The sequence below is a fragment of the Melitaea cinxia genome, chromosome 11 (genome assembly GCF_905220565.1).
Source record: "Melitaea cinxia chromosome 11, ilMelCinx1.1, whole genome shotgun sequence".
In the NCBI taxonomy this organism is placed as follows: domain Eukaryota; kingdom Metazoa; phylum Arthropoda; class Insecta; order Lepidoptera; family Nymphalidae; genus Melitaea; species Melitaea cinxia.
The window spans coordinates 2384472-2400223 of record NC_059404.1 but is presented as its reverse complement, the minus strand read 5'-3'; the positions used below and the strand labels follow the sequence as shown (position 1 = coordinate 2400223).

General features: G+C 36.8%; 2 protein-coding genes across 2 annotated transcripts in view; one reads left to right on the top strand and one right to left on the bottom strand.

Annotated features, from left to right (window-relative positions):
* Nucleotides 1–4338: 4338 nt before the first annotated feature.
* On the bottom strand, nt 4339–10260 carry LOC123657988 (zinc finger protein 582-like). Its single transcript, XM_045593467.1, has 6 exons — nt 9948–10260; nt 8717–8841; nt 8103–8235; nt 7553–7721; nt 7013–7116; nt 4339–5024 (listed from the first exon to the last, which is right to left on the bottom strand). Exons 1-6 carry the CDS (start codon nt 10258–10260, stop codon nt 4339–4341), a joined length of 1530 nt encoding a protein of 509 aa, XP_045449423.1.
* A 640-nt stretch (nt 10261–10900) lies between these two features.
* Nucleotides 10901–15752, top strand: part of LOC123657810 (elongin-B) — an 11148-nt gene continuing 6296 nt past the window's right edge. Inside the window, exons 1-3 of the mRNA XM_045593321.1 lie at nt 10901–11028; nt 11139–11232; nt 13346–13490. Coding sequence (XP_045449277.1) covers nt 11026–11028; nt 11139–11232; nt 13346–13490 — 242 coding nt within the window. The 5' untranslated portion in view covers nt 10901–11025. The remainder of the gene's footprint in view (nt 11029–11138; nt 11233–13345; nt 13491–15752) is intronic.

Sequence of the window (15752 nt, the reverse complement as noted above, 5' to 3'; positions counted from 1 at the left end):
TGACGCTTTTTTCGTCGACCTACGTTGTATTATACCGCATAACTTTCTACTGGATGTACCGATGTTGATAATTCTTTTTTTTTTGGTAAGGGGATATCTGTATTACTCGTCGATGTAATTGAAGTCGGTTTTTCTTTCATTTGCGAACAAACGCAATTATTTCTCTCGACAAAGTAAGATTTTAATCTAAGCAACATTTTAATCTTATTTCTGAGATGTAATACAGGATAGATGCAATTTACAATTTTTTTGGGGACCCAGTAAAAAATAAACACCATCTTCTCAAAAATCATTTATTCGTATAAAATTATTGCGTACAGGTTGTTTACAATTACTGTAGGTATAGGATGAAAATTACACAAAATCAGTAATAACAATATGAAATCTTACTGGTTAGTTTATCTTTTGACTGATTGTAAATGCGTTATAATATGGTGTAAGCATGTGATGTAAATAGAAAATACATTCTATGATTCTCTCGTTAAAAGTGGCTTATTAAAAAATTATTGATGAGATCAATATGTTAGAGATCAGTATCAGTCGACGCTACTTCCTAAGAGCTAGGCGTAGCCAGGTACAGAGGTCTCGCTCAGACAACATAAACTAAAATTATTAAATCCAGGCAACCAATGTAGCTAAAATAGATCAGTGCCTAAGTACATGAAATAGTACAGGTAAGTTAAGCTAGCGCATAGCACACATTCACACATTGAGTTTGTGTGGTGTAAATACACGCAAAATTAATTACTTGATTTTTCGCACTGGGCATGCATTACGAAAAATCGTATCGTCTCTTTTACTCACGTTCGAGCTTAAGAGCGTAACAGAGATAGAAAATGCTTTATGTTGACTATTTTATCGTGATTTTTATCTATTCGTATCAGTGGCATAGCGAGGGGGCAAGGTGGAGGTTTCATGCCCCGGGTGCTACTCACAAAGAGGCGCCAAATGAGCCACAAAACAAAAAATTGATGGACATATTATATGGTTTCGAATGGGGGGGGGGGGGGCTAAAGTTATTGTGCTCGAGGCGCGAGTTAAGCTCGCTGCGTCACTGACTCGAATACCAGTTGACAGTTTCTAAATACAATTTCTAAGTAGATCGTTCATAATATGCAATTTCGTGAGTAGTATGAAGTGCCATTTCTTGATAACTGAGCGATATATTATAAACATACTACGTAAAAAGGATGCTAACTTTTAAAAAACAAACTAAATCCTGGCCACATCAACGCTAAGAGCTACTGCACATTACAGATTCATTATCGATGGACAATTTATTAAGTAAGGGCTTGTTTATCGAAAACAAAAAATATATAATTATAAATAACGTTTTTATCAATTAAACCAAACAGATCACCTTTTTTAGTTCAATTAGTATAAAATCTTTTTGATGACGGAATAACAGTTCAATATTCAAAATTAAAGTCGGTTAGCTATATTCATAAAACGGTTAGTTTATGTCTAACGAAACACTCTGTCTAAACGAACCTTTTTTGCGTACAGCAACGCTCAAGACAATATGTAACTATGATCGATAAAATCGTATTGTGCTGTAGCTACAAACTCAAAATCAACCCATTCTCAAAGATTATCACAATTTTTTGGCAGACCAAAGTTCATTGCGATAAATCACATTTTTATTTAGATTATTTCAATTGCAGTCTTAAAACCATTGGCAATATACAAAATTGCTAATAAACTATGGTAACATTGTATTGGTAAAGTTCAACATATTTTTGGTTACAATATTTCACCATACAATACTGCAACAACTACATATCCTCTAAATAACAGCCAATTTGACGAAATCAATTAAATAATTAGTATCCAAAAATATCATTGTAAATACATTCAATTTAACATAAAACATTTTCAAAAGCCAGTTGTCCCAAATCATTAGTTTCATATTTATTTATTTGAGATCATTTAATTTCGGTCCTTCGAGCCGGATAACGCTTCTAAACATCAAATGAATGATCGTAAAGAGATTAATTAATCTTGATCTATCATTAGTATAGCGTCTTTGACGCGCTTAACAACTAAGTAAACTTACTCAAGTATCAAAACTCTATACCGTAACCTAGCTTCATTCGAATGACTTAGAGGCACGTATCGCAATCACTCGGATATTATAATTTATAATTTTAACTAATAAAATAATAATTTTTGACGAAAATAAATTTTAGTCTCATTGTTTATTCATTCACAACACTTCATTTATTAAACAATATATATGTCTTATCAATAATAAAGATATGCGTATTTGTTTAATACATGTCAACTTTTTTTACATTTAGCCGAGAAACACCAGGAGCCGTTATCAAGCGAACTACGTTCAAATTAAAAAAAAAAGTTTAGTTGCTTTAACCTTTTTATATAACTGAGCAAACACACTACCTTACATAGGGCAACACCGAATACAACAAGAATTGTAAAGAACACTAATAAAATGACAATCTAGTACTTTTACGACTTGATGAATCTACTGCTTATGTATTGTTTATTAACATTCCTCATTAATACGACACTTTTTTTTACATAATGGTTAAGTAACCGCATTCTGTTCAGGTAATATGGAACATATACTGAACTAAGCAAAATGCATTAAATCAAACCACATGTTACAAATAAAAAATAGTCTACAAAAAAAAAAAAATAGGAAATTAAAGCACAAAGGAGTAGTTTGTGTTTACTTTATTACTTTAATATTGTATCTATTAGTCTGATTTTTTTTATTATATATTGCTTAGAAAAATTTGAACTTAACTGAGGTAGGGCACAACAGAAAATTTCCTGCTCAAAAAGTGGAGCAGCCCGACTGGGGTACCTCGACCTTACAGAAGATCACAGCTAAATAATACTGCTTTCAAGCAGTGTTGTGTTCCGGTTGGTGAGAGTGACCAGAGCTCCTGGGGGGAATTGGGGGTAGGGTCGGCAACGCGCTTGCGATACGCTGGTGTTGCAGACGTTAATAAGCTACGGTAATGTGAGCCGTACGCTTGTTTGCTGTCTTAGTTATATAAATTAAAAAATATATATAATATGACGCTGCCCACGCCCATTTTTATATTATATATTTCGAGTTTAGATCAAAACGCAACAATAACGCAAAAATATTGCTCATATATAACATTATAATTTTTAACACATTTTTGGCACAAAATGCTATAATGTGGTTTACCTACCAGGGACATAGTTTTGCATTCATTTTTAGCTCTACAGGCTTGTGTAGTAAAGTGGAAATATATACCTATTTTCTGTCCATACTTTTTTTTTTACAAATTTTACCTGTTAATAATATTAGTATTAAATGTGGTTTAATTTAATGCCTTTCACTTATATCCATGTACAATTGTACCATCACTTGATATATTTCTTTTGACTAGTCCGTTTATGCAGTTTGCAGTGCCCTGCTTTCTTCCGCGTGGGTTGTGGGTTCGATTCCCGCCCAAAGTCTGGGTGTGATAATATGTATTTATTTATATATAAGACTATAAGTATTATTCATTATTATTATGTTTTATCGAAGAAGAAAAAAATATTGCTATATCAGCCAACTGTTAGCTATACACAAGCATCAAGTTGCTCACCGTGAACAGACGACTGTGTTCAAAAGAAAATTCTAAAGAATGAGCAGTTTAAAAAAATGTATACATGTTAAATTATTTTGATTCACCTTTTTTTACAATAAGTAGAGGCTTAACATTTTACAAAGATAATATTAAAAATTTATTAAATTACCCTCGAGGAATCTTACGTCTCTTACAATATACAATTACATAATTCAATTAATTTCCAACCCTGTTTAAAATTTCAACCAAAGCTTTGACTTGACAATTGAAATAAAAATTATATACATATTACGTGTAGTAGTAAGTTACATAAAATATTACAAAATATTACCAGTCCGGATCGCTTTGCCATCCATTATCAGCCTTTGCTTTTCAAATTAATCTGTAAAGGAATAATATTGTTAGAAAAAATATATTATAAGTCCATCTGATTTTCGTTGGTAGCATGATCGTAGCAAGAAAAGGCAGAGGGAGGTTACCTTACCTTCCTCCTTGTATAGTGAATAGACCAATGAGTAATAATAATTGACAGGAAAAAGCAATCACATTGCATCTAAATGCTTTTTCGAATATACATTTACATGTCTTCCAGATTTTTTTTTTTAATTTCTGTCACCTACAATTTTTGCATCTAGTATAGGGTTAGCTTACAGTAACAAAAATCACTTTAAAATATAGTAAAATATTCACACCTTCAAGTGTGTATTTTAAATACATATTTTCTATTTTAATACTTCTTAAAGTTAATTAAAAAAAACACATACTAATTAATATCTTGTTCCATTTTCCGCCTCCAATGCATTTTCGGATTCTGTATCACCTCAGTTGTGTCCTTATCTATCTTCTCGTACAATATCTTCTTGTAAATCTCCATATTCTTAATCGACGGAGCTGCAGACACACTGTCCGGTAACAGCCCTCTCTGGACACTACGGAACTTCTCCTGATCTATCGGAGGTAAGGGTATTATTGCTTTGCGGATCTTGTGAACATACTCATTTTCCGGACTCGATAATTTTTTATCGCCATCAGCATTCCGCTTCTCAACTATGACACTTTGTCGCGCTATATTCGCTTCGATAATCGACTTCTTATCCACTACACTTTCACTGCCACTCTTTTTAACACTGGCGTCAGGGGATACCGGTTTATCCATGTGCTGACGAATGACTTCTTGCGGCAGAGGAGGCAGCGGGTTCAGTATCTCCAGCCTGGTCTTCTCTGTCTTGTCATAATCGGGAGATCGCACGTGATGAGTGACGGGAGAAAGGTCATCTTCGGGTGGGGTGAGAGCGTCGCGGGCTACGCTCTGCAGGGCTCCTAGATCGCACTCTAGGGCGGCTGTGGGCGAGCAGTCAGGATGAGCGTTACGAATATGGCGTTCAAGGTTATCTTTTCGTCGGAAACGACGTTCTTCTGGACAAGCTTTACAGCGGAATGGCTTCGAATCTAGAACAAAGTTAACATATTACGTTTGGAGTTAGTTCTTTATTTATTTTTTTTTCTACATAGAGGAAATACGAACAATCTTTTACTAAAAAGAAACGAAAAGAAGAAGAAAGTCCTTGCGCGAGTGGAAGGCCTTCCTGCAGCGCGGGCAGGCGTGGGTGTGCGAGATGTAACAGACAGCGAGTGCAGCGGTGTGGGCTCACCGGAGTGTATGGCGGCGTGGCGGCGCATGTCCTTGCGCGAGTGGAAGGCCTTCCTGCAGCGCGGGCAGGCGTGGGTGTGCGAGATGTAACAGACAGCGAGTGCAGCGGTGTGGGCTCACCGGAGTGTATGGCGGCGTGGCGGCGCATGTCCTTGCGCGAGTGGAAGGCCTTCCTGCAGCGCGGGCAGGCGTGGGTGTGCGAGATGTAACAGACAGCGAGTGCAGCGGTGTGGGCTCACCGGAGTGTATGGCGGCGTGGCGGCGCATGTCCTTGCGCGAGTGGAAGGCCTTCCTGCAGCGCGGGCAGGCGTGGGTGTGCGAGATGTAACAGACAGCGAGTGCAGCGGTGTGGGCTCACCGGAGTGTATGGCGGCGTGGCGGCGCATGTCCTTGCGCGAGTGGAAGGCCTTCCTGCAGCGCGGGCAGGCGTGGGTGTGCGAGATGTAACAGACAGCGAGTGCAGCGGTGTGGGCTCACCGGAGTGTATGGCGGCGTGGCGGCGCATGTCCTTGCGCGAGTGGAAGGCCTTCCTGCAGCGCGGGCAGGCGTGGGTGTGCGAGATGTAACAGACAGCGAGTGCAGCGGTGTGGGCTCACCGGAGTGTATGGCGGCGTGGCGGCGCATGTCCTTGCGCGAGTGGAAGGCCTTCCTGCAGCGCGGGCAGGCGTGGGTGTGCGAGATGTAACAGACAGCGAGTGCAGCGGTGTGGGCTCACCGGAGTGTATGGCGGCGTGGCGGCGCATGTCCTTGCGCGAGTGGAAGGCCTTCCTGCAGCGCGGGCAGGCGTGGGTGTGCGAGATGTAACAGACAGCGAGTGCAGCGGTGTGGGCTCACCGGAGTGTATGGCGGCGTGGCGGCGCATGTCCTTGCGCGAGTGGAAGGCCTTCCTGCAGCGCGGGCAGGCGTGGGTGTGCGAGATGTAACAGACAGCGAGTGCAGCGGTGTGGGCTCACCGGAGTGTATGGCGGCGTGGCGGCGCATGTCCTTGCGCGAGTGGAAGGCCTTCCTGCAGCGCGGGCAGGCGTGGGTGTGCGAGATGTAACAGACAGCGAGTGCAGCGGTGTGGGCTCACCGGAGTGTATGGCGGCGTGGCGGCGCATGTCCTTGCGCGAGTGGAAGGCCTTCCTGCAGCGCGGGCAGGCGTGGGTGTGCGAGATGTAACAGACAGCGAGTGCAGCGGTGTGGGCTCACCGGAGTGTATGGCGGCGTGGCGGCGCATGTCCTTGCGCGAGTGGAAGGCCTTCCTGCAGCGCGGGCAGGCGTGGGTGTGCGAGATGTAACAGACAGCGAGTGCAGCGGTGTGGGCTCACCGGAGTGTATGGCGGCGTGGCGGCGCATGTCCTTGCGCGAGTGGAAGGCCTTCCTGCAGCGCGGGCAGGCGTGGGTGTGCGAGATGTAACAGACAGCGAGTGCAGCGGTGTGGGCTCACCGGAGTGTATGGCGGCGTGGCGGCGCATGTCCTTGCGCGAGTGGAAGGCCTTCCTGCAGCGCGGGCAGGCGTGGGTGTGCGAGATGTAACAGACAGCGAGTGCAGCGGTGTGGGCTCACCGGAGTGTATGGCGGCGTGGCGGCGCATGTCCTTGCGCGAGTGGAAGGCCTTCCTGCAGCGCGGGCAGGCGTGGGTGTGCGAGATGTAACAGACAGCGAGTGCAGCGGTGTGGGCTCACCGGAGTGTATGGCGGCGTGGCGGCGCATGTCCTTGCGCGAGTGGAAGGCCTTCCTGCAGCGCGGGCAGGCGTGGGTGTGCGAGATGTAACAGACAGCGAGTGCAGCGGTGTGGGCTCACCGGAGTGTATGGCGGCGTGGCGGCGCATGTCCTTGCGCGAGTGGAAGGCCTTCCTGCAGCGCGGGCAGGCGTGCGCGCGCGCCCCCGCCCCGAGCCCGCCACCACTCCCACTGCAGCGGTGAGCGCAGCCATCGCGCAGCTCCTCGCCGCATGTCAGGCACCGTTTCTCTGAAAATTAGTTTTTTTTTTTAAATCTACATTCACTCAATACATCACTTCAGCCGATCGTAGTCCACTGCTGGACGTAGGCCTCCACAAGTTCGCGCAAAAAATGGCGTGAACTCAGTTGTGTTGCCCATAGTCACCACGCTGGGCAGGCGGGTTGGTGACCGTAGTTTATCATAATAATAATAATAATAATAGTATTATAATAGTAATAATAATAATAGTAGTTTATCATAATGAGGAGTTAACGCCAGGGCCTTATTGTTGTTCTAAAGTTCACTAAAACGATCCACATACTGTCATCATCCTATGAATCCATCAAGGTTGGTGTTTGAGTACGTTGTTGTTGCTCTTACAACATAGTTGAATCATCACTCACTGTGTTTGTCGACGTGCTTCTTGTAGTTGGAGCCGTCCCGGAAGCGACGACCACATGCGGCGCACTCGTAGGGCCGCTCGCGCGAGTGTGTTAAAATGTGCTTCCGCAACGATGATTGATTGTTGAAAGCCTTGCCACACTCACTACACCCATACTTCTTCTCTTCTAAAAACATATTATCATATTAACTGAGGTAGGGCACAGGAGGAAATATCTTAATGAAAATCTGGAACAGCCCAACTGTCGACGTATCTCGACTTCATAGAAGATTCCAGCTATAAAATACTGCTTTCAAGCGGGGTGCGTTCCATAGGTGAGTAAGGCGACCAGAGCTCCTTGGGAAGGTAAGGAGTCCGCAACGCGTTTGCGACGCTTATAGTGTCACAGGCTCTACAGGCTACAGTAAACGCTTACCATGATGCTCACCTAATGGTGAGCTTTTGCTTGTTTGCTGATCTTGTTGTATAAAAAAAAAAATATACAATTCAGGAGGTCTTGTTCAAAAGACAATTACAAAATTAATTTTCTCATAAGAATATCACTCACTGGTGTGTTTGAGTCTATGTCGTTTTAGCTTCGACATTTGATAGAAGGCAGCGCTACACAAGTCACATGTGAATGATCGTTCTTGATTGTGGACACGCATGTGATACTTGTAGTGGGAGAGTGATGTGAAACTCTGAAATTATAATAATAACAATATAACACAATAGTATTATATTTCTTGTTATATCCCAAACTACAATAATAAATAGTATTAAAATAGCATCAATATACAAAGGCAATCTATTTACTATTAACTTTGTTAGTGGAAACTTGACTGGTATATGTGCTACGTTGTTATATTTCTTACTATAGTGTTATTGCACCGTTTGTTTTCCAAATACAAATAAATAAAATAGAATAATAAATTTAAATAGTGACTTCTTACAGACATTTGGACATTGGACGTGGCATAGCAGCCAGTTAGAAAGCGTAAAAATACCAAGACAGAAAATGTCCAGATATCAAAAACAAAAAATTATGATACTAGTGTAAAAAATTCAATAAATATTAACAATTCAAATTTTTGCACAATTTTCTTTAAAATTGCTCCATTAAGATGTGGTGGATAATATTTCCCTACCATTTTATATACATGTAAACAATACCAATTATACCTGTTTACAAATTTGGCAGTGATGAGGCTTCTTCTGTCCATTGCAATAAGCATGATAACACACTTGACTTCGAGAGTGAAACTTTTTCTTACAAACCGTACAAGTGTAACATTTTTTATCACCATCTAGAAACAATTTTAATATATTTTGAGTTTCACATTATAATATATTTAATTTCTAGCTGGTAAACCGGGCATTAGAAAAATCATTATAAAGTTTTTAATTTGGGAACTTGAAAATTCCTATAACATCTTATTAGCATGTTGCAGTGTTTACTGTGCTTTCTGCTCTGTGGCTTGGGCATATGATTCATTCAGTAATATTTACACCATCCATATGAATATAGTTTATACAAACATATTTTCACAAAAACAAAATGTATTTATATCAGCCACTTATCACCCAGAGCACAGGCATTAAGTTATCTTAGTTGTTATTTTAGAAACAGTCTTTGGCAAGTTATTCAGTATGCAGTGTTATTTAAAAACTAAATAAACTTACTCATTTATTATTTATCAATGTTAACTACATTATATAACATATAAAAAAGTAAAAGACAATGAGTAATTAGAGGCAGAACACAAAAATGAAACATTTCTATAAGTCAAATGTATTAATTAGTATTAGGCATTAATGGTGAGATAGCAAAAAGAGCTGGCAGCTACCTCGGACAAAGAATTAGTCTAACTATTCAAAAGGGAACGCTGCCAGTATCTTCGAACCTTGCCTAAAGGGACTCCTTCTAATAATATATTTTAGTTATTCTATTACACATTTATTTTTTTAAGGTTTTTAGTTTTAGGTTCATTGTTCAAATTATAAATTTTTATATATGGATGTATATTTCCTACTAGAAGTCTGAAATATGTATTATTTAATCACATATGTCAATGTTAATATGGTGAAATTATATCATGTTAATATTTTAGCTTTTCAGCTTGAACAAAATATTTTAAGCAAATTAATTATACTGTTACTAAGGTCTTAAAGCAGCAGCAACAGCCAACTGATGTAATGATTAAACCAATGATTAAACCCAGAATTGATATAGGAACTGAACAACAATTCTGGAGGAGAAAGCTGATAGCAGAGTTTCTGCCAACTATGCCAACAGACTAGAAAAAAAGTTTAGAATTAAGATTTGCAATATCATTAAATTTTATAATACAACCACTAAAATTTAATTTAATGACAGTACTATCTTTATGGATTTATGGTAACATTATCATACCCATTTCAACTTGAATATGCTCATACTCTAGTTTTTTAATAAATATACTTTCTAGACCATTCTCATCTTCTTTATTGACAGTTTCAGCTTCAATGGGCTCTTCATTAGTTGCGACCGGCGCGGTATCCTTGTTTTCATTTTTCAAAACAATCTCTGCTTTACTTTCATTCCTCAAACAAGCTAGACAACCGGATTTTTCGTGAAGTAAGCAATCCATACACTTTACATGACCACAACTTTCGGTAACCAGACGATTGTCCGTCTGATTAACAGACTTTTTATTAAAACAATTAACGCAAACTTTAGAATTCATTGTGTTAAAGATAATTATGAGGTTATCTAATTATTTTTGATTTTACGATTTTCCTCGCATTTCTAAATTTTATTACTACTTTAAAAAATAGCAATAGATTTCGTATCACGAAAGTTAATTTAAACTCATAATGTATTATTATCAAATCTTTATATAGGAAATACGAAAATTCTATCAACTTCAAAACTTCAAATGTTCCTCAAAAATTCACAGCACTTTTTGTCGACGTATTTTCACAAAATATCTTAATACACATGTTGAAAAGCTACATAAAATAGGGAGGAAAAAAATCAATATTTTACAAGAACTGAATCAATTAAATACATAAATAAATTCCTGAATATTTTAAGCTGATATAGTTTTATATCTAATTTGAGTACAAGAACAGAAAATATTAGGTATCTGAACGCACCTACGACGCCGAATGACATTTGATCATTGCTGCATTCAATTTTGCAAAATATATTCGACACTTTTAATTTATAAACAATATAAATTAATAAATTCCATAATTTTTATAAAATAACTCTTTAAATATAAGTGTTGACTAGATAATTCACTAGATAAATCTGAGTTCATTAACGCAGTTCACATTTCCAGACTATGTTACGATTAGTCATCATCGTAGAAAAACGTCTTTTTTTGTAGTCTGTGCAGTGTGCAGTTCTTAGTTGTCAATTCAATATTTAATTGCGCTTCGTACGCCTTGAAGCGTTTTTATATAAATAAAATAAATACTTTATAGTTTTTAATAATATTGTCATAATGGTAAGATATTTATGCAACTAAAAATATTTTAAATGTTGTAGTATATGTAGAATCAGGAGTATAAACTCAAGCATTAAAATGTGTAACCTCAAATAAAATTTTGTTTTTAGGATGTCTTTTTAATGATTAGGCGAAAAAAATTGACCATCTTTACGGACGCCAAGGACACGACAACTGTTTTAGAATTGAAGAAAATGATTGAAGGTGAGAGTAATTTACACGATATTTGGATAATCTATTAATAGTTTCAAGACAATGTCTGACGGCTCAGTGCACATATAACTGTGTTTTTAAAATCCTCACTGAAAAAAGAACCTTGTTATCGAAATTGAAAAAGAAAAAAAACCTCACTCGAAAACAATTGTCTTAAAAATTTTTTTGGAGGTCAATAACCAGCACAGATAAAATTATCATTGAGATATATGTTTTAGAACCGAAAGTGACTTTCTTGGGTACTAATACACAAAAGGATGGTAGCACAATAAATAATAAGGCATATCATATTATTTGATTAATATTTTAACATAATTAAACAAAGTATACACTATTATAACAAAGTGAAAAACACCATGCAGTTAAGGCAATTTTAATAATTTACTTTTTTATTATGAGCTTTCAAAATTAAATTACTAATTTATAATTATTTATTAGTGGTACTTTTTCATTTTACTTTTATTTTTTTTATTAGATATTGAAAAGAAATCACATTACAATTACATAAATAGTACAATAAAAAAAGTAAGAATGTCTTAATTATAGGTGATAATACTATTGACAAAATTAGGTAACGAAATACAGTTAATTACTTGTAGTTCAATGTAATAATAACTAGTAATTAGTTGTATGCAATAAGAATTAGTTGATTGTTATTTCTCTTATTATATGTATATATTACTGACCACATCAATTTTTTTTTAACTTGAATAATATGAAAACTAATATAGATATAATACAAGTTAATAGAAGTAACAAAAATTCAATAATAATGACAGTAAAGATGTATTTATTTATTTACTTACTAGCTTATACCAGCGGCTTCACTCGCATTGTTTATTTTTTTTATTTTTATAAAAAGTATCTTGTATGCTACTTCTAATACCTCCAAGAATATGTGTAAAAAGTTTTACGATAATCGGTTTAGTAGTTATTGCGTGAAAGCGTCACAAACAAACTTACGTTCACATTTGTAATATTATTAGGGATTAGGGATTGCATATAATCTCCAATAGTTATATTCGCACTTATAAACTACAAATTGCCATAATGACTATAAACATGTTAAAATTTTGTCTTAACTTGTACTTTGTAAATTTACATACACATGAGTAATAAATAGTAGCAAAGATAACACAAACCTGTCCAATTTCCACTAAAACCAAATTAATATTTTTCACGTTCTTTATTGTCACCAATATATATACTTTAAGCAAAGAAAATAAATTAAGTTTAGCCTTTTTATGTTTATTAACAATATTATTGAAATGTTAAATAGGTTGGTTGTTCTTTAAGTTCTTTTAATAATCATCAGGTTGTTTTCCATGTTGATCTTGTAAGTTAATTTAATTGATTATAATAAAATATTATTCGTTATTTGAATTGTCATTGTTGTTTTTGCTGGTTTCATTTATAATTATTTGTATTCATCATCACCACATCACTTCAGCCTATTGCAGTTCACTGCTAGACATAGGCCTCCACAAATTCACGCCAAAAATGGCATGAACTCATGTGCGTTGACTATAGTCACCACGCTGGGCAGGCGGTTGGTAACCATGAATTATGTTATATAATTATATTATTGGATAATTTTCACTTTATGCTCTGCTACCAGCTATAATTTAAATAAATAAATATATTTGTTTATATATTTCTCTATGCCTCAGTTGTGTCACAGGTGCACTGACCTGTCTTCTCATCAATATTCATCTATACTAATATTATAAAGCTGAAGTGTATTTTTGAATGTGTTAATCTCAGGAGATACTGTTTCGAATTGAGAAATTTTTTTTATGTTGGATAGTCCATTTACCGGGAAAGGTTGTAGGCTATATAATATTTTAATATGTTTTTAATCAATTTGACATACATGAAACCATGGGACAAAACTAGTATTTCATATATTCATAATCAAGAAATTTATTTACATATAAAAAATTTTATTTACCCTGATTCCAGTACTGTCTATAACTTAATAAATAGATTTTCTTTATAAAACACTGTAGGTCTTTTAAAAATCCATCTGTTCCTCAGATTACACAAACTTTTTCATGTGCTATTATTCAAACTCGCAAATAATGTATGTTACGTTATCGTTCAGGAATCCTCAAAGTACCACCACCAAGTCAGATGCTTTTCAACAAGGACAGCCAGCTAATGGAAGATGAGAAGACCCTCGCTGAATATGGACTCACTTCGGCTACTGCTAAGGCTCAATGCCCTGCTCCGATTGGTTTGGCTTTAAGGTAAGGTAACTGATATAATTTTTGAGTATAAAATTAGAGCTTTACAAAAGCTTGGTTACTAAGCAAATTATATAAAATCTTACATGAAATTTTTAAGCTGCTCAACAGGGAAAGTACCACAACTTTCCAGAATATTACAGCATAATATTTTTTTTTTTTTTATTATTGATTAGTTTTGAAACATCTCTTATATATATTACAAAAAAAAGGGCACGTATATATATTACAAAAAAAAGAAGAAGTCTGACATTGAATATCACATCCTTTTAGGTGTGTATTATAACCCATCATCTACTGTTTACTATTTCACACCCTTTGAAAATATTTAGAGGTTTTCATTCCTCAATATAGTCACACAGTATTGGAGCCCCGCGAGTCGCTCTTTTGTTAATTCCACTAACATGCACCCCCCCCCCCCCTGAATGCCACTCACTCCTTTCCTAAATGTTCTTTCACACTCCTTGATTTAATACTTGTCTTCTTCCCTAACCATGTTAAAAAGCATGGTTAGTACATAGCCGTAGAGTTTTCTTACCACAATCTCATATTTCTTTCCTATAAAGTCAGACTCCCAAAAGCTAAGTCAAGAATTCTTCTGCAGCGCAATTTTGGTGGCGTTGATTTGGATCTCTTACGTGAATATGCCGCTAAATTAGACAGCTCCGAGGTATTTATTACATCTGGGGGGGGTGATAATACACGTATATCACCGTCACTATAGACACGTAGTACACTTTAGACTACACGTTAGACTTATTTATTTCATTTCGTTAAACGGTTAAATAGTCCGTAATCAGTATGGTCGACGCGTTTGTGGTGTGGTGAGAGTGATTTATTACGAGTTGCTAATTGGAGTAAATCCTTTGGTTTAACAGTCAATCCAGGGAAAACGCAAGCAATTATAATAGCAAGCTCTAAATTTATTTCTCACAATAATAAATCACAACTACCTCCTTTAATTTTTGATGGCGTTGAAATTCCAATGGGTGTTATATTGGATCAAAATCTCATAAAGTCGGAAAGTTTATTCAGTTGTAGGATCACTTCGCAGGTTGCAAAATTTTCTTCCTACTTCCACCAAAATTGCACTTGCACATAGCATTCTCTTACCTATGCTTGATTATGCCGATCCTACTTATCTTGACATTACTGAGGAGCAACTTAATAAGCTTGAGTGCATTCAGAATTTATGTATCCGTTTCATATTTGCACTACGCAAATATGATCGCATTCTGATTTTCGCAAAAAACTCAAGTGGCTCCCAATTCACCTTCGCAGGAATACTCACATACTTTGTTATATTGCATACTATTTAATCCTGCTACTCCTTCTTACCTACGTGAACGTTTTAAGTATCTCAGCGAGTCTCAAGAGCGAAGCACTTGCTCCGATGATACCTAGTTTACTTCTTGAAATTCCTCCCCACTCCACTACTTTCTACCCGCGACTGCGACGCTCTGAATCCCTTCCAATTTTCAAGAAGTCAGTAAAACATTATTTCCTTTAATTTTAATCCTTCTATCTAGTCACATATTATCTCCTGTGCTTACTTTGAATCTTATCACAATAATTCATTAACTACATATATACGTTTATGTATGTCTATTACAACTTTCCATTTATATATGCCATGTACGTACATATACTTTATTTATTTATTTTTTACATTATTTGTCTAAATATATTGTATGTATTTAGATAAAACTCTACACCTAAACCATCTACATATATACCATTTCCTCTGCCCGAAGGTTGCCTGGAAGAGATCACTCATTAGCGATAAGGCCGCCTTTTGTACTTATCTCCTGTTATTATTTTTGTACCTTTTTTAATTAAGTTGTTTATATTTTTAAATATTTAGTTGTTTAATTAATTTTGTCATAGTATTTTAGTGTAATAATTAAAATTCCACAAGAAGGACAAATGTGGAATTATTTTACTGTGGATGAAATTGCAAAAAAAAGGGGAATGTAAATATTGTAAAAAGATACTTTCATTTAAAAGTACTTGTATGGTACAGTCTATGGTTGAGTGAGAGACGACATGTGAGGGAAGGTTATGAGGGAAACCAAACCCAATGAAAGTCGATCAAACACTCTATGAATCTTGTCAACAGCAAGGCTGCATTCTCTGTATGAATCCTCGAAGGACCAAAAAACTGTATGGAACAGTCTATGGTTGAGTGAGAGACGACATGTGAGGGAAGGTTATGAGGGAAACCAAACCCAATGAAAGTCGATCTAACACTAAATTTATTAAGAT